Raw genomic sequence first — 25,176 nt, 5'->3', positions numbered from 1 at the left:
CTTACCTTTGGGAATGCTGGGGGGGGGGTCCTATTTCTCCCTGGTGGTCCAGTGGCTGCTGGGCAGTGCTGGCGGGCGGCCGGCGAGGGAGCACTTCCTCTGAGCTGTCTGCTCAGCTCCCTCGCGCGCCGCACAGTGAGGCTGGGAGGCGTAGCCGGAATATGACGGCGCGCGAGGGAGCTGAGCAGACAGCTCAGAGGAAGTGCTCCCTCGCCGGCCGCCCGCCCGCCCGCCAGCACTGCCCAGCAGACCGCCCGCCCGCACGGCATGTCAGTTAGCCGCAAGGCTAACAAGGCATTTGCCCTGGGCGTTTGGGGGCGGCTTTTTTTGCCGCCCCCTGGAAAATGCCGCCCAAGGCAAATGCCTTGTTTGCCTCGCGGCTAATACGCCCCTGCCCCCAGATAGTCCCTCGCTCTCTCTTCGCACCCACCGCACCGCACGCCTGGCACGGGCAGGGGCAAAGAGATGTTGCGCCCGGTGCGGCCGGCCCCCCCCTGCACCCCCCACGCTAAGCCTCTGGCCTCTAGAGGTGCTGTCTCTGAAATAGTCGAGTAAAACTCATAAAGACAGTCTGATTGAGGCTGCATATCATTCTACTGGCATCCAGGAGTACTAGACTTCCAATGCTTCCCTACGGGAAATAGGGCTTGGCTGTGATCATCTATCTATGGAGGCAGGACCAGCCGTTGAGAGAGTACTAGTGAGTTAAACTACTTTTTCCTTCAGATGAGGATACACATTTGTATTCTTAACACTATATCCACCTTTAACTTTGCAATATCTACGTATGGAACTGGATATTGTGATATTAATTTGTTTGGATTGGTTTTCAGTCAATAATGTTTTCTGACTTCATTGTCATTATCGGCAGTAGGATGGTCCATGTATTTTGGATCACGATTGCTTTGATAACGTCTATGTTGTGTAAAATTGCTTTGTTGCGTATTCTTATGCAAAATATTAAAACATTATCGGTCAGTTACCAGTGCTGAATTATAATTTACCTTTGTGCTTCTCCTTTGCTATTGAGATGGCTGTTTCAAATATCAGATATGGAGAAAATGTTACAAAGGAAGTTGGAATGGTAAGAATGAAAAATACTGCATCACTTCCCTCTACTTTCCCAATCTATACTCCACTCTATGCCTTTACTTTTATCACGTTTTACTCTATTTTCTATCTTTTATTACTCTTCTATCCTGCTTATTCTCCCTGCTCTTTAATCTCTCTTCCATACATTTACAAAGTTCATCCATTTGAACCTACCTGTGCTTTTCCAACCTCGCTTTTCTCACACCTCTATTTGCACTGTCGTTGTGCACTGCTGTCGGGACAGCCGCTGATAGTACTTACCTACTGCAAACCCCTCCTGTGTGATCATGTCCCTCCATACTCCCAGCCACATCACAGCTGTATGCATGTTGCCCCCTTGCTGAGGTTAGCCTCCTGTCTACCTGGGGTTCTGATGACACCTCAGTATGGCGGAGGGAGTTGAGCATGGTCTTCAAAGTCCAGAAATGGTGGTGACTAGCCACATGCTCCTGAATGGCGACATTTTAAATATTAAAGAAGCCACGCTGTGTTATTAAGTGACTAGCACTGACCCTACCCCAGTGGACATGGAGTATACCTTGTCCCCTATATACTTCCTCTGGTCACCTCAATCAATGCTCTGATATCTTGTGAGTTGCATGTAGTGTAATAATGTTGCTACCCCCCTTACCGTATTCTATTACTGACTGTACTACTGTCACCTTTGGATTACCCCCTGTCTACATACCTTTGCCATCTGGACCATCCACTGCTCAGTCAAGCTTTGTCTCTTGGATTTACCTTTGAAATTGACACCTGGTTTTACTTGTCCTTTGACTCACCCTGCCAGTCCTTATCTGCTCTCCCCTGTCCGCTGCAATTACCTGCATATTGAGCCCCACACTACCATACATAACATGCAGCTTGTTTTTGTCTCATGGTTCTCCTATGAACTTGGCATTCCTATTTATTTAACTTTTTAGGACTTACAGAATCTAGGGATGAAAAATGTCTGTGTGATGACAGACAAGAATCTTGCTCAGCTGCCTCCGGTGAGGGCCGTGCTCAATTCACTAATCAGAAATAAAATCAATTTCAGTGTTTACGACAATGTAAGGGTGGAACCAACTGATAAAAGGTAAAATTGCATCTTGGACATTTTACATTGATTGATACAAGATTTTGATTTTTCAAGAGATCCCTACTTAGAATCACATTTTTCATTAAGAGATCCATACTTAGAATCACATTTTTCTTTAAGAGATCCCTACTTAGAATCACATTTCTCATCAAAAGATCCATACTTAGAATCACATTTTTCATCAAGAGATCACTACTTAGAATCACATTTTTCATTAAGAGATCCATACTTAGAATCACATTTTTCATCAAGAGATCCATACTTAGAATCACATTTTTCATTAAGAGATCCATACTTAGAATCACATTTTTCTTTAAGAGATCCATACTTAGAATCACATTTTTCTTTAAGAGATCCATACTTAGAATCACATTTTTCTTTAAGAGATCCATACTTAGAATCACATTTTTCTTTAAGAGATCCATACTTAGAATCACATTTCTTATCAAGAGATCCATACTTAGAATCACATTTTTCATCAAGAGATCACTACTTAGAATCACATTTTTCATTGAGATCACTACTTAGAATCACATTTTTATTTAAGAGATCCCTACTTAGAATCACATTTCTTATCAAGAGATCCATACTTAGAATCACATTTTTCTTTAAGAGAACCATACTTAGAATCACATTTCTTATCAAGAGATCCATACTTAGAATCACATTTTTCTTTAAGAGATCCATACTTAGAATCACATTTCTTATCAAGAGATCACTACTTAGAATCACCTTTTTCTTTAAGAGATCCATACTTAGAATCTAATGCTTAAAGTAGCAGCCATGTTCAGTGTCCTCTTGCTGTGTGTGATGATTGCAAATATTAAATACTTTGAGTTACATATATACTGTAATAGTTTCCCCATTGCCTTTGTGTTTAAAATAAATGGGGGGTGTCTCTTAGTGGCATTATTTCATAGTTTCACTTGATGTAATTAGAATGAAAGGGGCATCTCACATCTGTTTATTTTAGTAGTGACCCCTAACAAAAAGAAAATCTTTTTGCACATTTATTCAGTTTCAGAAATGTGCTTATTTTCCAAAAATAATGTTTTTGCTTGACTTGCGTAAATCTTTACCCCAGATCTTTTAGTAAGCCTATTAGGGTTTTACCTTGCCACACTGGGTTCTTAGGTCTTAGCCTCACCCATTCTCCCGGGGACATATGTAACTAATACACAAAGAAACCCCAAGCGTGCTTTGTGAATAGTGGGTTGAATCTAGCAGGGTTATTCACCAAAGTGAAAATTCAAAATGAATTTCAAATTTAAGGTCAAAGTAGCTGAAAAAAATCTCTAATTCCGCTATGCTTCTAGATCAGCTACTTTGGCCTTCAATTTGAAATTTACTTTGAAATCTCACTTTAGTAAATAGCCCTGTAAGTGTTACATCATGATCTGCATTGTGGAAGTAGTGAGGATAATATAACAAAAAGTAACAAAATCATTATTGGTTCTTCCTTGTTCTATTGTCTAGGAAAGCAAGCTATTTTAGTGGGAAGGAGAGGTTTTTATACAGTGTAGACTAGAACCTATTCCAATATGTATTCTAACAATGCATTATCTGGTAGAACAGTTTCTCAGTATCTGTGATTCCATTCACTTTGTCTTTTTCCCCCCTGTCAGTTTTATGGATGCAATCGAGTTTGCTAGGAAAGGAAAGTTTGATGCTTACGTGGCTGTTGGTGGAGGGTCTGTGATGGACACCTGCAAAGCAGCTAACTTATACGCGTCCAGCCCCGAGTCAGACCTCCTCGACTTTGTTAATGCCCCAATTGGAAAGGGAAAGCCTGTGACTGTGCCTCTTAACCCTCTCATTGCAGGTAAACCTACAGCATATATTTCCATTCAATCAGATGAGTTAACCCCTTAAGGACACATGACGAAAATATTGCGTCATGATTCACTTTTATTCCAGAAGGTGTGTCCTTAAGGGGTTAAAGGAACACTATAATGACAGATTTTTTTGAGTGTAGCTTACTTTCCCTGGATTTAATTAATAAGTAAAATAAGCCATAAAACGTACCTGTAGCCCAGTGCTGAGATGTTTCCTCTCCGCAGCCTAATCCACCCATGAATCCTAATGGTCCCTGGTCCCTGGTCCAATCAGATTTTCACAGAAAAGTTGCTACAATCTGCCAATAGAATGCTTCTTGTAGAGTTCAGCGTCTTCTTGCTGTGTGTGATGATGGCAAATATAAAATCCTTTGAAAATTGAAGATCTTTAGTAGGAAGTGCCTTTAGTGGCTAGGCTAAGTGTTTTATAGTCACTAAAGGCATGGTTTTGGCGAAATAAAAACATTGATGTTTCTCAGAAATTGTAATATTTTAAATTGTTTGAGAAAAAGATCAGCATCGATGGACTAAATCCACTACATTAAAGGGTTTGTCCAAGCATCATGACCACTGCAGTCTAATGTAATGCTTATGATAATTGGAGTATCCTCGCACCGTTCCCCAGTAATAGGACAAACTGTTTTGCAATGCCCTTTTACCTGGGTACCGCTGGGCTCCGAGCCTTGTGTCATGCTAGCTGACACACAGAGCTGCAAACACCAGATGCAAATTCCAATGGTCATACATTGGCTGAGAGCGTCTGCGGAGAGGTATGAGTAAGTGAATGAATTTCTGTTCACAGAATATGCACAGAATTGACATTAGCCAGCCCAGAATTTTTGTAGTCTAGCTAATGACATTGCTGAAGGTGGAGGTTTCACCTCTCGCTTCAATGTATCTAATAAAATGTGCAGGTTATCTTGCGGAGACTTTCACCATGGCCACTTCAAAACCCTGCAGTCATGGTGATTGTACTAAAAGTGTCCCTTTAATGAAATGTGATAACAAAGTATATAAAGCTGTTTACCCCACCATAACATTTAGGATATGTAAGACATGTTAACTCTGATTGATAAGACCATTTTCACAATCCACACTCCGGGACTCAGGTTTTTAACCTATTTGGACTACTTTTGATTTTGTTGCTAACGATGTTGAATATTTTCTCCCAGTTCCCACTACCTCTGGAACAGGAAGTGAAACCACTGGAATCGCTATATTTGATTATGAAGAACTAAATGCAAAAACAGGTATGTCATAGGCTGTGTATAAGAATATCACCTGACTGCTAACTTTAGAAGCATGTGTCAAAATACCAACTTTAACGGCCGCTCCCCCTTTGCATTTTATTGGCAATGCATAAAAAGTATATAAAGCTCTCCTTTCAGTAAATTCCTTAGTTTGGACCTCCTCCTCCATTATTGTCCATTTCACCCATATTTTCACATATCTACCATTTATTCCTAAGAGGGCATGTATTTCACACACATACTTATTTAGTGATTCCTTGTCAAAATGCAGTTCTTCATGGTAATACCAATTGAAGAAGTAGAGTGAAGCCTGATACATCAATATTTATGGATACATGCTGCATGGCGTATACCTGTAATACAACTGTTAAATATAGCAGATATAAAATGTCCCACAACTGTGTGAGTAACAACAAATCAATAACAGTCTACTTCACTCTGTAGCTGTTTTTTGTTTTTGTTTGTTTGTTTGTTTTTTTACATTTGGATTGTCACTATATGGGGATCATGGGGATTATAGTTCAGTATAAGCTGGAGTGCTCTGTGTGAGGTCGCCTAACAGAGATAAAAGCAGATTAACAATTAAAACAATTAGATGTCTGATATACAAAATTGGAAAACAAATAAAATGTTATTGATGAAGTGGTTATTAATGTTAGCCAAAAATGTGTAGCAAATACAGACATAAAATTGGGTTTACAAGCATCTGGACTGTATTTATACAATAATGGATCATACTCGGCCAAATGTCTAAAAATCAATTCATCAGGCATGATTTAATTGTCTGATTTTGTCAGATTGGTATTTTGCGCTTTATATTTTTTAAGCTGGACTTGGCCCTATCCTAATATAGCCAACCCTCATTGAAAATCAGGTTTATTGTCAGAATTAAGAGAATTTCAGCTGTTTGCAAACAACAAATCAAACAGATGCAATTGAAATAGTTCTACACAACGAATGCTTAAAGTGGTTTCCCCAAATTCAACTGAAAATTCAACCTTCTCAAGTCTCAAAATTATTCAGCCTCCTGAATAGAATCCCTCACAACAGCACAAATATGCAAAACAGGTGTTGTCTCAAGCACACCTGATGCAACTAATCAAGGGCTTCATTAGTTGCACCAGATGTGCATAAGCTGGAACACTTGAAATACTTGACCTGACTAGAGCTTTGTTGAGTGTCACGTTTGACTGCATGGGAGAAATATGGATAAGTCAAAAGAATGGTCCACAAAGTTAAGAGAAGAGTTCATCATCACTGTAACGGAACCGCTGGCACCCCGACCGGGTACCCTCCGCTGACGGATGCTCCTAGTGCTTTCCGAGGTCTCCAAGCACTCCACCAGACACCATAACCACTGTAGACCCCCACGAACCGCCGCAGCTTGGTTGGGGTCTCGCCACGCTACCCACTCTGGACCCAAGACCAGGGACTAGCTTCCAGTAGATGGACCTCTCCGAATTCCAGAGAGCAGGAACAGGAACAAGCTCTTAGCATAGCTCAGCGATAATACCCTGGGGAGTATAGTGATTATAGCAATCCCCAGAGTGTAGTTCTCCAATCCCCCAAACATGAGCCGAAACTTCATGAAGGTACAAGATGATCTGAGGTGCTAGCACACCCAGTCTGCTTTTATTTCCATCTTACACATAAAAGACCGCCCACAGGGGCGGGGTAAAACAGCCAATAGCATAACGGTTACAACCCACAAGTTCCCTCCCCTCAGATAACCAGTTAACATAATTATTACAGCCAGGGAAAATACAGTTTTTATACATGTGCTATAGCTTTAAATCCATACATCCAATCTTCCTAAAAACTGCATATTTAGAATCAGCACACTTTAAACATACACCCTTCCAAAATTCAGCCAAATCCCCCCAGTGAATCAAAAGTTAGCTGGAGGTCCCTTTATGACCGACCGCAAGCACAATTTCCTGCCCAAAACAGTTCCATAGATTTGGGCTGTGCGGCCGGTCAATTTCATGCCGAAAAACGACTAAGTCCCATTTCGAACGGCTGCAAGTTCAGTATGGGAGAAGGTAAGGGTCAGCGGTGTTCGGCAAAATGTGTAGCCGATTTCAGTTCCACAGAATCTTTAGCATACACCGCTGACCGCGTTCGACTGAACAAAGATGGCCGCCGCCACGTGCAATTAACCTGCAGTAACCTCACAGCCTGGGAGGTAAATTGCCTGCATACTTTAGCTTCTGGGTGGTCCGCCTGTGTGGTACTTGGTTCAGTAAGCCCTATTTACTGAACCAAGTGTGGGAAAGCCAGGAACAAGTTATTTTACAGGTCTGGGGACATAGTCTTAAAGGGGCATTGTTCAGCAAAGTCACAATATGTCCCCAGACGGTTCTTAAAGGGCCATACACACACAATAAAAGTTCATACTTTTCAGGGGCCATAGTCTTAAAGGGTATTGTTACCCAAAGTCTCAATATGTCCCCAGACAGTTCTTAAAGGGCCAGCAGCAGTACAATAAAATACCATTCACTGTGCTTAAAGGGCCAGCAGTCGCACAATAAAATACAATATGCCCAAATATAGTTCTCTAAACGTACCAATTTTCAAGGGGCCATAGTCAGCAGGTAGGAGGCGGGCAAACTTTCTTTCTTTTCTTTTCTTTCTTTTCTAAGCATCTCTTTATTTAACCCCTTAAGGACCAAACTTCTGAATAAAAGGGAATCATGACATGTCACACATGTCATGTGTCCTTAAGGGGTTAAAAGGCAATATGTAGAAAATGTGGGGAGAATAGCAACTTATTTACAGAGATATATGCATTATTAAATAATATTTACATTAAAACATAATGAATAAATAATTACATTATTTAATAAATATTTGTATCACATCTTTTTTCTATCAAAACAATGCACATCTCAGTTATAAGTTACACCTTCAATAAAAATATATATAAAAGATGTAATCAAAGTTATTTAGATGTTTTCAGTAACATTTTTCTCAGCTATACAATTAACCAGACCTTATATATTTTTTAGGAATTGCTTCTAGAGCTATAAAACCAACTTTAGGGCTCATTGATCCACTACATACACTTCATATGCCAGAAAGAGTCGTTGCGAATAGTGGTTTCGATGTATTGTGGTAAGTATGAATTTCCTTCAAGTGCAACATAAATCTCAAGGTAAACCAATGGTGTGTGTTTTGTTTTTTATTACTGACCAGAATTCTGCTCCTGTATTTTATAAACATGTTACTTAGTTACAGATATTGCAGTTCTGTTCAGCCGTCTCTATAGTATCACAGTCACTAGTTTTGCTTTTTTAAAATGCTGCTTTCGTTATGTTGGTTTCTCCTGTAATTCGTTCTCAGTGGAGATGGACTTATTTTAGAATAATTTTAGAATGGTTGTTTGAGAGTACGGTTACATTAGTAAGATGCTAAGACACCATAAACTCTGTTCTTTATGAGGTAGGCATTATTAAACTTTATTACACAATCCATAACATAACTACTGCTGTAATGGTTATGGTGCAACTGGGCTGTGGGAACCTTCCTCTGGTAAGGCCATACAATAAAACCAAAACCAAGGTGTGACGGACCTCCCATACTCCGACCGAGTACCTCCGTCCAATCCGCTTCCTAGCCACTTACAGGGACCCTGGAGCGCTTCAACCTCAGTCGCATAGACTGAGGTCTCTTTGGAGCTTTTCCATCTGACCAGACTGCGACTCTCTTTCCAAGCAGGTATCGTACCCTCTGCCTATCCCACTGCAGTCCTTCTTCTAGGCGGGGATTGTCCCCTCTACCTATTCCATGACAGCCCTTCTTCCAGGCGGGTATCCATCTCTGCCTGCAATGTGATTTCTATTGCCTTTACAAAGGCACTTGCAGATCTCAGGCCTAGCTCTCTTGCTTTATCCCTTTATTGTGCAGCCAGCCAACAGGTCCAAAGACTCTGTCACTGCGATATTTAAAAATCTGCCCAGGACACAGTTCCAAAAGGAATTAACATGCAATACTTTATTTTAACTCAGGACTAGTCCATATGTTTCTTACAGTTAGATTGCTGTGACCACTTCAATAAAATACAATTAACCAAATCATAGCAGACAACATACAGCAACTTATTATAACACAATGACTTATTCATTAAGGGCTGGGGAAGACAATATTTAACACAAAATATCTCTCCTACCTGATTATGCAATTTAACAAGCCTTGCTATTCGGGTAGTGCATATTGCTGTTGCTACCAACAGAGGGTGCTATACAGGCTCCGTAGCCAAATCCACAGTTGGTAGGAATCCTCAGCAGAACAGGAGAGCAGACAAAACATTAAACACTATACAATACATATTACACACACACCCTGTACCTATAATGGGCACAGGGTGACTAAAACATAGGAATAGTCCTGGGACCTACATACATAGTCTGTCTGAAGCTCCAGGTGATGGTGACTATTGTCCCACAAGGGTCCCCAAGTTACTTGTGAACTGACGTCCTACTCTCTTTTTACTAATACAGAAGCTACACATATGCGTTAGCAATATCATTTTTGTCCATATTTGAGCACCATGGATAGACTTAGCATATGACAGGACATACAATCAATGAATGGCCCAAATTGATGTTGGTAACTTCTGGAGCTTCTGCATTAGCAATATGGCAAGCAGGGGTAAAGCACAGGCACTCCATACATTGATCAAACCGCTCTGCTGGCACTCTAACCACTACAGAGTCATGCAGTGGCTATGTGGCTTATACTGCTCTCTTAAATTCTAATAGGATTATCAGTGTATTGCAAATCAGTATGCTGAACTCTCATCTGTTATTCAAATGATTTAACCCTCCAACAGGTGAAGGGTTAAATCACATTTACACAAAATCATAGACGTTTTTTCCGAATGCACTAAATATCTGTGTGTTAGGGATCATGTTCATTGTATATAACCCAGTAAGGTTCTTATGCCACCAGGGAAGATTTCCTTTTTTTTTTTAACAACTACTAGGATACCTGTAACGTCTGAATCTCCCACAATAATTATATGTAAGGGGTAAATATATGTTAGGAATTTCTTGTGTTTTCTCCTATTTTATTTTATGGACTGTTTTGCAATTTGTTACCTGTGTTTCTGTATTTTTGTACCCAGCACTGTGAATCCTTCATGGCAGATTAAATGTTTACTTAATCAGCTTGTGTCTTTGTTCTCTATGAGTTTACTCTTCTGAGGAAAGGTCAGGTAAACATGTTACCAAAAGGGTTAATTATATATGTCTGATCAGTAAAGTAAGGTTGTGATCGTATAATTCTCCTGTGTGGGGGATAACCTAAGACGCCCGGATATAAAGTCTTGGTGGTGGCAGTAAAGTGTGTACTAGGGTGTTAGTATAGAAAGGATTGCAGGGGTTAATTTAGTGGTTGCTGGGACAAGCAACAGGTAACCAGGGGTCTGGTGTAATTAACCTTTTCACTTCCACACTCTCCTCAGTGTCTCGGCTGGGCCCACAGCCCACGTTTGTGACAAGGTGGGCTACTAGTTGCTGACTTTTGTTATATTTTTTTTTCCTCTATTTTTTTTATAAATTGTGCACTTTTTCATTACCTACCGTGGCATTATTTTGGAGCTACTACCGTGTGCGGACTTTAATGGAAATATTGGTGTGCTACATTAGAACATCCCTCTACTGGGAATTGGGTCTGTGCATACATTTCCCTGAAAATAAACATTGTAGCCTAACTTGGAATTCAGAGTATAGACCCTTCTGGACCTTCAACACAATGTGCTGTGTATCTGTTTTCATAATATTAGATTTTGGCTATATGCATTTTTTAAAAAGTGCTTACTTTATTTTCCTTTTGTGTCTTTTAGCCACTCACTCGAGTCCTACACTGCCCTGCCCTATCACATGCGCAGCCCCTGTCCTACCAATCCTATAGAGCGTCCGACTTACCAGGGGAGCAATCCAATCAGTGATGTCTGGGCCATACATGCCTTGAGGATTGTGGCCAAATACCTAAAGAGGTACAATTCCCGACTTTGTATGAGACTACTAACCAGAATTAGCTTCATGGGTGTAATACAAGAGTTTATAAATGTAAAATTAATATTGATAAAATATTTATAGACTCAATGTATAATGTATTCTGTGCAGAGAAGTTAAAAATATTTAATGTTCTAATTACATTTTATTAAAATCTGCATGTTTAGCCCTTAAGTTACCTCTTACTTGGACAAACTTTTAAATCCAAAACTCACATTAAGCTGACTTTGTTCTCCACACCCTGTGGATTGAACCCCCTTCCTGGTTTACCCTTCTTTATATAATTTACTATACTGACACCCATTGCGATACATGTTATATGTGTTTACTGTTATAGCATTAAATATGTGTGCATATTGTTTATATGTGTTTATTATTATTATTATTATTCAGGTTACCCTGTTAATGATCTAATTTTTCAGTCTGTACATTGTAAAAACTTAATAAACTGAATATATATATATATATATATATATATATAAAGAGAGATAATCTTGGCACTCACCCTGTTGCAATAATAAATTTTCTTGCCTGGTTGCAACCTCAGCGTTGATATATATAAACAAAAATTGTGCATAAGGTGCACTCACAGGTCTTAATAAAAAGATTCTTTTATTTAGTGATGCAAATTACATGTGCAAACGAAATGTTTTGATCGACGTTTCGACCCTTATAGAGTCTTTTTCAAGATCAATATTGCAATATTGACTGCAATATTGATCTTGAAAAAGACTCTATAAGGGTCGAAACGTCGATCAAAAAATGTTGTTTGCACATGTAATTTGCATCACTAAATAAAAGAATCTTTTCCCTATTAATTGTTTAATTATATAAACACAGGCTCTATTTGGCCCTCTTTACTCTGATATCCATTTTGGTTATTTACTGAAACCTTTCTAACTACCGTGACCAGTGATTTAATTATACCAGTGGTTCCCAAACTTTTTAAGTTCCAGGCTCCCTTAATATTTCAGTATTTTTCCAAGGCACCCCAAGTCACAATTTCTAGGTTGCATATCTATACAGCGCTGCGGCATTTACTGGTGCTATAGTGTAATGTACAGTGTTGGTGTCTGAAGGGGTGCTTGTATATAGTTATTGTGGTTTAATACAGGAGGGTGTCAGAATGTAATGTTCACTTTTAAATGCGGATGTACATTTTTTTAAGTATTTGTGTGAGTGAAGGGGTGTGTTTGTATATTATTATTTTTTTGTTTGAATGCAGGGGTGTGCTTGTATGTTGTGCTGGTGTTTGACTGCCTGGATGTATGCACATACACTATCACATACATACATACATACTTACACAGACATTCATGCACATTAACACACAGATGCACATAAATGCAAATTCATATAGACACCGACACATACACACATATAGATACACATAGATCCACACAAACATTGATACATGCCCGCACCATGACACAGATACACACACTGACATAAAAAGACACACCCTCACACACACACGCACATACACGGATGTGTGCGCAGACACAGAAGCGCACTGACATATATATACACACACACACTCACAAACACCCTGACACACACACACACACTCATACTCACTCACACACTCATACACACACTTATACACACACACACTAATACACACACTCATACTCTCACACACACACACTGATACTCACACATACACACACTCATACACACTCAAACTTATACACACACACACACAAACTCATACACACACACAAACTCATACACACATACACACCGTCACACACATACACACACAGACACACTCATACACACACACATACACACACTCACACACACACTCATACTCACATTCATTCTCACATACACTCAAACTCATACACACACTCACACACATACAAGCAATTTTTTTTTTTTTTTTATATCTCCAGCCACCCTCTGTCAGCTTACCTTATGTGCCAGGGGGGTGGATGGAGTCCTGCTGCTGGTGGGAGTGAGGGGTCTGGAGCTGCCTTCCTGCAGGATGCTGGGAGGAAGTGACAGGCTGTAATTTCCTCCCAGCCGGCCAACAGTACAGGGGTCCAGTCGCGGTCTTACAGGACCGCGGCACTTGACTGGGCCCCTGTTTAGCAGTAATGTTTCCCTGGTGCCATAATCATAGCACCGGGGAAACATTCCGCGTCACCCCTGTGTGCACACAGCTTGGGAACCACTGCTCTATACCAATTCTTCTTGATGTTTCTAATTCTTTTAACACTGTGGATCACCTACTATATGTTATTGTATTCATCATACGGTCGTAGCATGTGTGATTATGTGCTTTCCTCATTCTGGTCTTCAGCAACATTTATAGAATCTAAATTTTCTGGTACTTCATCCTCCATATTACAACATTCACTAGAAGCAGACCAAAGTTTATTTTCAAGTGCTCTTTTATGTTTTTCTTAAATCAATCTTAAACAACCCTATTTTTACCATGAAAAAAAACCAAAACACTCAGTTGTAGGATGTATATATGAGAACTGCTATGTTTTTTTGAGAAAACGAAAGACCATTGTCAATTATAATTTCCATATTGTTTGAGGGGTTTTTAGATTCTATTTACCATCTTTCTTTTAAAAATATCCACAGAGCCGTAAAAAATCCAGATGATCGTGAAGCTCGGTTCTCCATGCACTTAGCAAGCTCATTTGCAGGCATTGGGTTTGGAAATGCCGGGGTGCACCTCTGGTGAGCTACATGCACATTATCTGTTTTATAGAATGTTTAATTTATATTTGGTGTTCAATATTGGGTTGGTATGCCAATAATGCCTTAATCAGTGTCTTAAAGGGACACTATAGTCACCAGAGCAAGTACATAAAAAAATCAGTGCTTACATTGCTGCCTAGGGACACCTCCAGTGGCAGTCACTCAGATAGCCACTAGAGCTGCTTCCTGGGTCAGTGCTGCACAACACTGAACTTTCTCATAGAGATGCATCGATTCAATGTATTTCTATAAGGAGATGCTGATTGGTCAGTGCTGCATTTGGCTCCACCCCACAACCCGCCTCCTTGGCTGAGATAATCAGAATTGACAATCTGAGTCAATCCATTGCTTACCTATGGGAAAGTATTGGATTGGTTGAGAACATCAATTCTGATGATGTCAGCCAAGGAGGCGGACCAGGGGTAGGACCAAAGCCAGCAGCAGGGCCGGCGCTACCATTAAGGCGGACTAGGCAGCCGCCTAAGGCGCCCCTTGGGAAGGGGCGCCGCCAGGAGCGCCGGCCCCCCTAATGCTGCAGCCGCCCGAGCGCTCTGTAGAGCGCCTCAGGCGGCTGCAGCTTCGCCCGGGCTGGTGCGTCCATGAGGGCGCACCGCCCGGGCGCAGCATGAGGAGAGGGGCTGACAGGAGGGAAGCGCTCAGCGCTCCCTCCTGTCACTCCCTCACTGTAGCGTGGCCGAGCCCTGTATGATCCGCCGGTACAGGGAGCATTTGTCTCCTGTACCCGGACGGACTAACAGGAAGTGAACACTGAGTGTTCACTTCCTTTTAGTCCGGCCGGGTACAGGAAACAAAAGCTCCCTGTACCCGCGGACAGTACAGAGCTCGGCCACGCTACAACATAGGTAAGGGAGGGTGGGGGGAATAAAGGGAGGGGGGGGGAAATAAATGGAGAGGGAGGGAGGGAGGGGGGGGAGAAATAAATGGAGAGGGAGGGAGGGAGGGAGGGGGGAGAAATAAATGATGGGGGGGAAATAAATGGAGAGGGAGGGGGGGGCAGGAGAAATAAATGGAGAGGGAGGGGGGGAATAAATGGAGAGGGAGGGGGAGGAGAAATAAATGGAGAGGGAGGGGGGAGGAGAAATAAATGGAGAGAGGGGGGAGGAGAAATAAATGGAGGGGGGGAGAAATAAATGGAGAGGGAGGGGGGGAGAAATAAATGGAGAGGGAGGGGGGGAGAAATAAATGGACAGGGAGGGGGGGAATAAATGGACAGGGAGAATAAATGGACAGGGGGGGGAATAAATGGACAGGGAGGGGGGAATAAATGGACAGGGGGGAATAAATGGACAGGGAGGGGGGGGATAAATGGACAGGGAGGGGGGGGATAAATGGACAGGGAGGGTGGGGGAATAAATGGACAGGCAGGGTGGGGGGAATAAATTGAAAGGGGGGGGAAATAAATTGACAAGGTGGGGGGAAGTAATTGACAGGGAGTGGAATTGACGGGGTTAGGAGGGGGAATGAGAGTGGGGAGGGGAGAAGAGAGTGACAAGGGAGGGGGGAGAGAGGGACACGCAGGGGAGAAGAGAGTGGAAAGGGAGGGGGGAGAAGAGAGGGACAAGAGGGGGGAGAAGAGAGGGACAAGGGGGGGAGAAGAGAGGGACAAGGGGGGGAGAAGAGAGGGACAAGGGGGGAAGAGAAGAGAGGGACAAGGGGGGAGAGAAGAGAGTGACGAGGGGGGGGAGAGAAGAGAGTGACGAGGTAGGGAGAGGGGGAGAAGAGAGTGACAAGGGAGGAGGGAGAGATTGACATCCATCACACACACACAATGCACCCCTTGCACACAGAAAAACACACAATGCATTACACACACAGACACACACACACACACAAGCAATTCAACCCTTACATACAATGCATCCCTTACACACACAGAAACACACAATGCATTCCTTACACACACTCAATGCACCCCTTACACACACTCAATGCACCCCTTACAGACGCACACACTGCATCCCGTACATACACAGAAACACACATTGCAGCCCTTACACATACAAACACAGATTCACACAATGCATTCCTTACACACATATCAGGACATCCCCTACTCCTGTGAACAAACTATTTGGTGGAACATGAAGGTGGACCCTGGGGCCCAGACCATGAGCTGTGTAAAGGGCCTTTAAAAAAATGGAGCTGCTTTCCGTTCTCCCAGAACACAAACAGCCTCCAGAGAGCCTGTTCTACACCAGACAAGTGGAGCCAGACTGCAGCTAGAGCCCACCACCATCCTCATCTGATTGTAAGTAGGCAATCTAGTATATTATTCGTGGCACCATGTCATGTGTCCTTAAGGGGTTAAAGTGACATACCAAAGAACAGTATTCCATCATATGCAACATATAGTGCAATCTAAATCCTGATATATTTTTTAATCATTGCACTACATCACTCTGTGCTGCTCAGCAATTACATGTAAGAATAAACCTTTATTCAATATGGGTATTAAGTGAAATGCCAAAATGTGTTAGGATAAACTGTGAGGTCATCTCAATGTAAACCAACAACTGTATTCTTTTGCTAGATGTCTTCCTAAATAATGCAGCTGTAACCTGGTATATTCTGGTACAGCCTGCACAGAGAACCTTCGTATTGAAAACAGAACTAAATTAGACTCTTGATATATGTATACATCACATGTAATATACAAATAAAAGATAACTTTCATTAAGTACAACCTCAATAATATATTGCCTTTACTTTTTTTTTTTTCCAGTCATGGGATGTCATACCCTATTTCAGGCCTTGTAAAGACCTACAGAGCCAAGGATTATAATGTGGAGCACCCAATAGTGGTAAACTGATGGAATTTAGTGGAATTTGCGAAATGTAGGTTACAATAGTCAGTGCAAGCACACAAACATAAGCCCTGCGCTCAAACTCTCACTACTTCTGGGAGGCAGCAATTGCTATAGTATTCATCAGGTCAAATACAGGGGACATAACCAAAATAATTACCTGCACACTATCCAAATCCATATGCAAGGTTTTCAGTACCACTGCAATGGCCATTAAAGTGTAAGCTCATATGCCACGTCGAGGCAAGTCTCTTCACTAACAATTCACCTTGATGCTTTCAGCTAAAAGGCAAAATCTCTAATGAGAAAGAAAGGGGTATTCTTATTAAACCCCAGCACTGTAACATGACTGTGTAACACAGAAGCAAATACAAACACACAAAATAAAGCCATGCACTCAAACAATAGTCAGTGGCAAAGAACAGTGATGGCTAAAGTAACAGTTTGCCCCCTTACCTGGGTGTACCAAAAGGCTGGAAGCTGCAGCGGTTGATATTCATTGGCTGACCACTCTCTGCTCATGACTGTCATTCTGGGCTGGCCGATGACACCACTATGACGCTGCCGGAAAAGGAGGTACCCTTACAGCAACAGAGGAGTGAATCAAATTTAAAGACTGCACCTACAGCATCCAGGCACCATGACCACTTCCAATCAATGAAACTGTCATGGTGTGAGGAGTAACACTTTAACATTGGAGATTTTTTTTTTTATTTTTTTTTATTCTTTATTTTTTGAGTGCAGGTAATGTCATAACAATTTGCCTAGCCACAACAGCCATGGCAAAAACTTTATAGGGTACAAGCTTGTGGCAGTGGAACAATTGCACATTTTTATAAAATTATAAGACATTGCAATGAGACATACGGTCTGTCTGTCTAGGATCGAGATTGACTAGGTATTAACTGAGATGTCACTAGATGAGGGACCGTTGGTTAACGATTTATAGTGTAGCTTCCCTACGGGTCAAGCGCCGGTATTTTGTTGCTTGGTCAAGAGTGGTGGGTAGGGGTGTCCAGTCTGGGTACACATCTATGTTGTCCATGCTGGGATTGGCCCGGTTCTGCATACCTTAGGTGTGGTGCCCCAGGTTAGTCGCCCCAGTAGCCCGTGTATTAGGGTATGCTCACAGTTTTCGTGCTTATGTCAGGCTGAGGGAGTGATTGCATATAGTGCGGGATCTGAGCCTAATGGCCCAAGGTGCAAGTGGTGGTATTCATTGTATGCATGCGAGTTTAGAACCCCTGACCAAGGGGTTTGCGGGGGGGGGAGAGTAGTATATGCCACTGACTGTGGCCTTGTCGTTCGCAGTCATAGTCGGCGTGTTCATACGTCAAATGGCCTTACGGATGCGGGATCCCATGCCGCTGACGGTGTTCCCAAGGTGGGGGGCACGTTCGGGTGTGGTAGCCCCAGGGTCTCCAGGAAGGTTGATGCTTCCGCCATGGAGGGCAGAATATGCATAGTCACGTCCCGAGTCACAGTTAGAGAGCTGTTTATCCCTCATCGGTAGGTCAGTCCTGCTGCACGGAGCTGTGTCGTGACCGGGGTGAATGTCTTGCGGAGAAGAAGCGTGGGCCTTGTCAGTTCCTGGTAGAAAGTGAGGATCGAGCTGGAGATTTTATTTTTGAGCATCAAAAATAGTTGTTCTTTGAGATATACCTCCCAACTTTGGTTGGTATGGAATCGGGACGGTGAGCGAGCCTTCAGGTGGGTATTAGTTGTGGTGCTTGGAGTGGCACTTTAAAGAAAGTTTTCTCTAGAAGCTGTAGGTTTATCTTATACTTTATTTAGTTATCTTTTTAAGTGAAACCATAAGGTTTGAACTACAATCTTTTTATTGCAGAATATGTTATGAATCCCATGTGCTAGGTATGCAATGCATCCTATATTTTCAAATTATAAAAAAACAAAAAACAAACACATAGTGGGATGATTAATGCAGGAATGATTAGTATTAGTGATGTGTGCAAATTACTACCAAATTTGAGTGTAAACATTTTCATGTATTTTGAAGTATGAAATGTAGTCCATAAAGCCACTCTCCCTCATTATACTCTGGGAATGATGTAGAGCAAGTATGTCAGACTCAAAGTCTGGCAGAGGCCACACAAACAAGGTTTAAGTTTATGTGGGCCGCAAAAAAAAACATACCTTACATTTTCAACGTAGGTAACGTAGGTTTATTTTAAAAAGTACAGTATCAAAGAAAAACAGCATCCCCCTCTACTAAACTACAGCACCCCCCTCTACCACCCTGTGCCAAATCTGATCCTCCCGCTGACACACACACATACTCACAGACAGACACACACATATACTCACAGACAAACACTCTCACAAACAGACACTCTTACCGACAGACAAACACACACTCTCACAGACAGACACACACACACACACACACTGACAAACACACACACTGACAGACACAAACACTGACAGACATACACACACACTGACAGACACACACATACTTACAGACAGACACACACAGACTCACTGACTGACAGACACACGCACAGACTCACTGACAGACACACACATACTCACAGACAGACACACATGCAGACACATACTGACAGACAGACACACATACAGACACACACTGACAGACACACACACTCACAGACAGACAGACACACACTCACTGACAGACAGAGACACACACACATACTCACTGACAGACAGACACACATACTCACTGACAGACAGACACACATACTCACAGACTGACACACACACTCACTGACAGACACACACACTCACTGACAGACACACACACCCACTGACAGACACACACACACATACACACAGACAGACACACACTCACTGACAGACAAACACACACACTCACTGACAGACAAACACACACACTCACTGACAGACACGCACTCACACTCACTGACAGACACACACTCACACAAATACTTACTGACAGACACACACTCACTGACAGACACTCACACACACACATACTTTACTTTATTGCTCCCTACCTTTTGGAGGAGATGTGGGGCATCTCCCGGGGGTCCTTCTATCTGCTCCTGCGCACGGTTTAGTGATGCCGGGTGCCGGAATATTACATCATATTCCCGCGCCCGGCTTCACTACAGATGGCGCACACGAGGGAGCGGTGAAGAGCAGAAACACTGAGCTCCCTCGCTGGCCCTCCTCTCCGGCCGGGTAAGTGTTAGCAGAGTAGGCACCTGCAATGTGGGGAAAGCACCAGCATGTACTCGCGGGCCTGCATGCGTCCCATGGGGTGCAAGTTTGACATGCTTGATGTAGAGGAATTAATTTCTCTGCCAGAAGCTACTCGTCACTAATATAATGACTGCAAACTTGCTTTCAACCAGTAAAGATAGTTTCAATGGGTAATATTATTCCTACAGTCAGAGATGGAATGAATGCACTTTACAATTTTACTGATAGTATTAAGTTAGCATTCCAGAGATTGATAATGATTGCTATAGCAGTTTTAAATGCCTTTAAATGCAGTTAAATCAGATTTCTAAAATAATGTATACGAGCATTATACATAGATGCAGACATTATTTTTGCATGCTGTTGCAATTTTCCGTAAGTTGCACTGCTAGCAATGTCTTCATGATCCTTGCAAATACCTATAAAAACGCATTTGATGATTTTTATTTATTTATTGTGTCACACCTAGTGGATATGAAAAAAAAAGGTCTTGTTTGTTTTTTATACAAAAATGTCAGACCCTGTTTGAAAAAATGCAAGATAAAAACCTAAAGAAAGGGCAAAAAAGTGTAAAAAAAAAAATACTAATAAAAAGGTATATCATTTATATTTTTAAGTTTGTCTGCAAAGCAATCTATGTCACAATATGTTTATATTCTAGCTTGTGCACCCCTTGCGTCAAATAAAAATTCTGACATTTTAAAATGCTTGGTAGTAAAGGGGTTAACTTACAGATAAAGCACATGCACTAGAATCCTAAAATATAACATGTTTGGTTTTACCCTAGGGAATCACAACAATGTGCTTGGCTTAGGATTAAAGCATTGCTATTAAACAGCAAGTAATTAACATGGGCAGTATGTTATATTGCAATGCAAGCCAGACTTATCCAGAACTTGCTGACGTACTTGTCACCGAACGCCTGTCTTTTTTCAGCCTCATGGACTTTCAGTTGTTCTGACGTCCCCAGCCGTGTTTTCATTCACTGCGTCAATGTGTCCAGAGCGCCACCTAGAGGCAGCAGAAATACTTGGTAAGACTGCATACTTTTTATATTAATTTTCTCAAAATAATTTCGCTCTTGTTTTTCCTCTTGTGTACATATTTTATATAGTCTTATTTCATTAGTTTAAATCACTTTTCAAGTAAGTAAGATATCACACCATATAGCACAAAACACACCATTAATATTAATAGCAATTTACCTTTTTAGCTCAGTCTTTACAAAAAAATGAAAGGCATAATTGGTAGAGATACATGTTGTCCTTAGTTTTGATTCTCAAAAGTTTTACTAGCCACTACTGATTACAATTCCTAAATGGCAGAGAATTAATCATTGAGACTGCACGGGCATTATAAATACCAAAACTGCTTAATTAAGCTAACATTGTTTTGCTGCCTATAGTATCCCTTTAATTTCCCAACTAGAAGCAAAATTTTAAAGGCTGATCCAAAGAGACAAAGTGAAGTTAACAGCTGTAGGAAAACAATATGTGCTACATGTAAGTTATTATATTTAAACCCTAAACTACATTGATGCTTTCATGCAGTCAGCTAAGCTCTGCAGAGCAGGCCTTAGCACAGGAAGACTAATGGAAGTTTCTCTTTGGCTGTCTAGTTATTGTAGTGGAGGCAGAGAGTGGCGCCTGGCTGGCGTACCCCAGGTAAGAAGTCAAATAATTCAAAAGTGGTTTGACTCTTTGCAATGGGAGGGCGCCAGGACACTCCTGAGATTAGTGTGTAGTGGTTATGGTTATTGTATTGTTTTTATGGTGACAACTTGGATGCAAACCTGGCATAGTACTTATCTGTCTGAGACGTGTGCTAGGTCAAACTTCATCTGCAAATAGACGTAATATCTCCTTTGTTTGTTCTGTTGTGTCGCAGGTGAATTACGCGTTTTTTACTGGCACACAGTGATTTATATGGCAACAACTTAGAAAGCCGCCTTTAAGTGCATTATGTTCAAGTCACTAATAGGTGACATTGGTAGCAGGTGGACATTAGTAGCAATAGGCTTCAATCTGTTAGTAGTAACAACAATTTACTGTTAATATTTAACAACAGTATGGGTAATGATCCCTCAGAGTCTGCGGCAAAAGTATGGATCATACAAAAACCATGCAAAAGTAGAGAGTGCTTTATATACACAAAATGGTATTAATAGTTATAGGTTTTGCTTCGTCATGGAATATCCATCAAACATATCACCATCATTTCTTCCATGCAGTTCTCAGGGATTTCCAATACAAATGATGCATATTGCTCCCCTTTGACACTATGAGCAGTGAGCACCTCCAATACACTATGCAGCTTTGTTTACCAAAGAACCAGCAAGTGAGCTGGTTCTTCCTTAGCAAGCACACTCACAATACACAATACAATCACAATACATAGCAGCAGTGCCACTTTGCCACATTGAGCAAAATTCATTCAGTGGCGATGCGGCTCTACAATTAAAATTCCCAAGTCAGATGAAAAGTCCATGAGAACATTATTACCAACTTTTGACATATGTAAAGTCTGCAAAGTCTACTTATAGGGACACTCCAGGCACCGAAAAAACTTCATCTAAATGAATTTATTATGGGGCCAAGGAACCTGTGGAGGCACTCTTACCTCAAGGGGTTAAACCGTTCTTGACCATAATTGTCTCCAGCGGTAATTTTCACTCCTCCCCTCGCGGCATCCGTCTTCTGAATTTTCAGATTCAGGAATTGACTGAGAACAGCCAATCAGTGACTTCCCATTCAATAAACAGGCTTGGAAACAAATGTACAGATTGTATTTCAGATTAATAATCTAGCATTTGTATTAGAATTTAATCTTCTCTTTTTTTTTTGTTTCCTTTTTACTTGGCTTTCCTTTGCGAATTTCATTTCCCTCCCACCTTTATTTTTTCACTATTTTTTATTTCTGCGTATTTTTTACATCTGACTGCCCTGATATGGTTTAACCAATTCTTTTACTTATTCTTAATATTTTTGTTTATTCTCAATATTTTCTTCCTGTATATTTTTCCTAATGTTTAATTGTAATTAACATCAGTATATTCTTCAATTTCTCTAGTGGCATGTTATGTACCACTTCTCCAGTGTCCTCACATAACAAAAAATCTTTTAATAAATAGCCATAGTTTATGGCAGCTTTGTTTTGGTTTACCTTTAAGTTGGAGAGCGCCTAACGAATTCCTGCTCTAAATGCAGTGGAACCAAATGCTTAATCGTGACTTGGCCACTAGATGTCAGTAGAAACTAAATTTTGCTTTAAAAATTCTTCTGCATTTGATGGACTTTCCAAATACATAGATGGTCTTGTTATTGAAGAATTGAAGCTGTTATAATATGCTAAATATATTAGCAGATGTTAATATACCTATCCCTGTAAAAGAGAGCAGTGTAGTAGTCACATATTACACATGTTAATTGTATATTCTTTATTTGTGATAGTTTACTTTTTGTAGGTAAAAATACAAAAATTCTGGGAAGGTTTAACTCAACCTCTTACTCAGGAAAAATAGAGTCACTTATGAACACATAAATAATTCAGACTCAGATTACATTAAATCCAGAGCAGTCTTCCTCCTGACTTCTGCAGAATACAGTTAATTCTTTATATTTGGCTACAGGAGCTGACATCCGGACTGCTAAAATCAAAGACGCGGGGCTCGTCTTGGCAGACACATTGCGGAAATTTCTTTTTGATCTGAATGTTGACGATGGTTTGTCAGCTGTTGGCTACACTTCAGCAGATATTCCTGCTTTAGTAAAAGGAACTTTGCCCCAGGTAAGATATTAAACAAGTCACACTCAGAAACAAACAAGTCGTAATGGAACATAGAATGCAATATCTGTGTTCCAACGGAAGTACCGTACATCATCTTGCATGTTCTCCAGTAGCAGACGTTTCAATTCTAAGGCCTATAACAGTTTGTAAAATATAAAACTTTAGGGCAGGGGTGCCCAAAAGGTAGACCCCCAGACGTTGTAGAACTACAACTTCCATGATGCTTTGCATGCCTTTCGAATAAAAAAGAATCATGGAAGCTGTAGTTTTAAAACATCTGGGAATCTACATTTTGGGCACCACCATTCTCCAAAAAGGTTTCACAGAGATCTAATGCCCAGGCACTAATGGAAAGATGCTATAAAAATTTACTAAAGTGACCATTCAAAGTGAATTCAACCATGCTTTCAGTTCAGCTAGTCCGACCTCAAATTTGAAATTCATTTTGAACTCTCTCTTAAGTAAATAATCTTGACTGAGCCAAGGGAGGTTAGTTGCTTCGAGTGTTTATTTAAAATCAATAAAGTGATTCACCAGAATGGAAATGTCTCACCGTGCACATGACTAATATTACGCTAAATCTGGATTTTGGTGGGGATGCAGGAACGTGGTGTAGCAGACTGCAGAGGCCCTATTTATAGTCCATAATGATCGTTGTCTCTGATTGTGACAGATACAAATAATATCAAAATGTTCTATTTTATGAATTAGATAAAAAATCTCACAGTACAAAATATTATTATAAAACATCAGTTTGCAATGTATAAGAAACATGCTTTGTGTGTTTTGAAATCCTCTTTCTATTTTAGGAACGTGTGACAAAGCTCTCTCCACGATCTCATTCTGAAGATGAACTTTCTTGCTTATTTGAGGCGTCAATGAAACTCTATTAACTGGACCATAAAAACTTGAGAAATCAACATCCGCTGATATTGTTGGTGGTATTTTTATTCGATGTCCATATAAATTGTAATTAGAAATATAAAAAATGATTGTCTGTTTTAATGGGCATGGCTGCCACTGGTTGAATGTAAGAATCCTGAACATAAAGCAAACCACTGGATTTTTATGGAACTAATATGCCTCATGTGTCGTGTTTTTCACATTTACACAATTCAAACATACTTTGTGGCAGCAGATAAAACCCAAAATAGTCCAATTAATGTGTCTGTTCTTTAACTTTTCATTATTTATGAAAGTTTTGTAGTATGTTTTCCACACACGTCATCTATCCATTTCAACTCTATAAAGTAGCATTTTGTCTCTGTTTTTCACCCGCAAACTGCATCCTCTTATAATGCTGAAATTATATTCATTTAAAGTGATTCCTTTATTTTATATGATCTCTGAATGCACCAATAGAAC

At 40.9% G+C, this 25,176-nt stretch overlaps 1 protein-coding gene across 2 annotated transcripts in view; it reads left to right on the top strand.

The window, feature by feature from the left end:
• ADHFE1 (alcohol dehydrogenase iron containing 1) overlaps nt 1-24,889 on the top strand; it is a 35,704-nt gene extending 10,815 nt beyond the window's left edge. For both annotated transcript variants that reach the window (XM_063451347.1, XM_063451348.1), the window contains exons 5-15: nt 1,031-1,084; nt 2,016-2,170; nt 3,799-3,995; nt 5,181-5,258; nt 8,267-8,372; nt 11,104-11,256; nt 13,874-13,972; nt 16,737-16,815; nt 20,962-21,058; nt 23,654-23,811; nt 24,621-24,889. In XM_063451347.1, coding sequence (XP_063307417.1) covers nt 1,031-1,084; nt 2,016-2,170; nt 3,799-3,995; nt 5,181-5,258; nt 8,267-8,372; nt 11,104-11,256; nt 13,874-13,972; nt 16,737-16,815; nt 20,962-21,058; nt 23,654-23,811; nt 24,621-24,704 — 1,260 coding nt within the window. In that variant the 3' untranslated portion in view covers nt 24,705-24,889. The remainder of the gene's footprint in view (nt 1-1,030; nt 1,085-2,015; nt 2,171-3,798; nt 3,996-5,180; nt 5,259-8,266; nt 8,373-11,103; nt 11,257-13,873; nt 13,973-16,736; nt 16,816-20,961; nt 21,059-23,653; nt 23,812-24,620) is intronic.
• The last annotated feature ends 287 nt before the right edge of the window (nt 24,890-25,176 follow it).

The sequence above is a fragment of the Pelobates fuscus genome, chromosome 4, assembly GCF_036172605.1.
Source record: "Pelobates fuscus isolate aPelFus1 chromosome 4, aPelFus1.pri, whole genome shotgun sequence".
Lineage (NCBI taxonomy): Eukaryota > Metazoa > Chordata > Amphibia > Anura > Pelobatidae > Pelobates > Pelobates fuscus.
The sequence above is the reverse complement of the archived record's forward strand: the minus strand, read 5'-3'. Positions and strand labels throughout refer to the sequence as shown.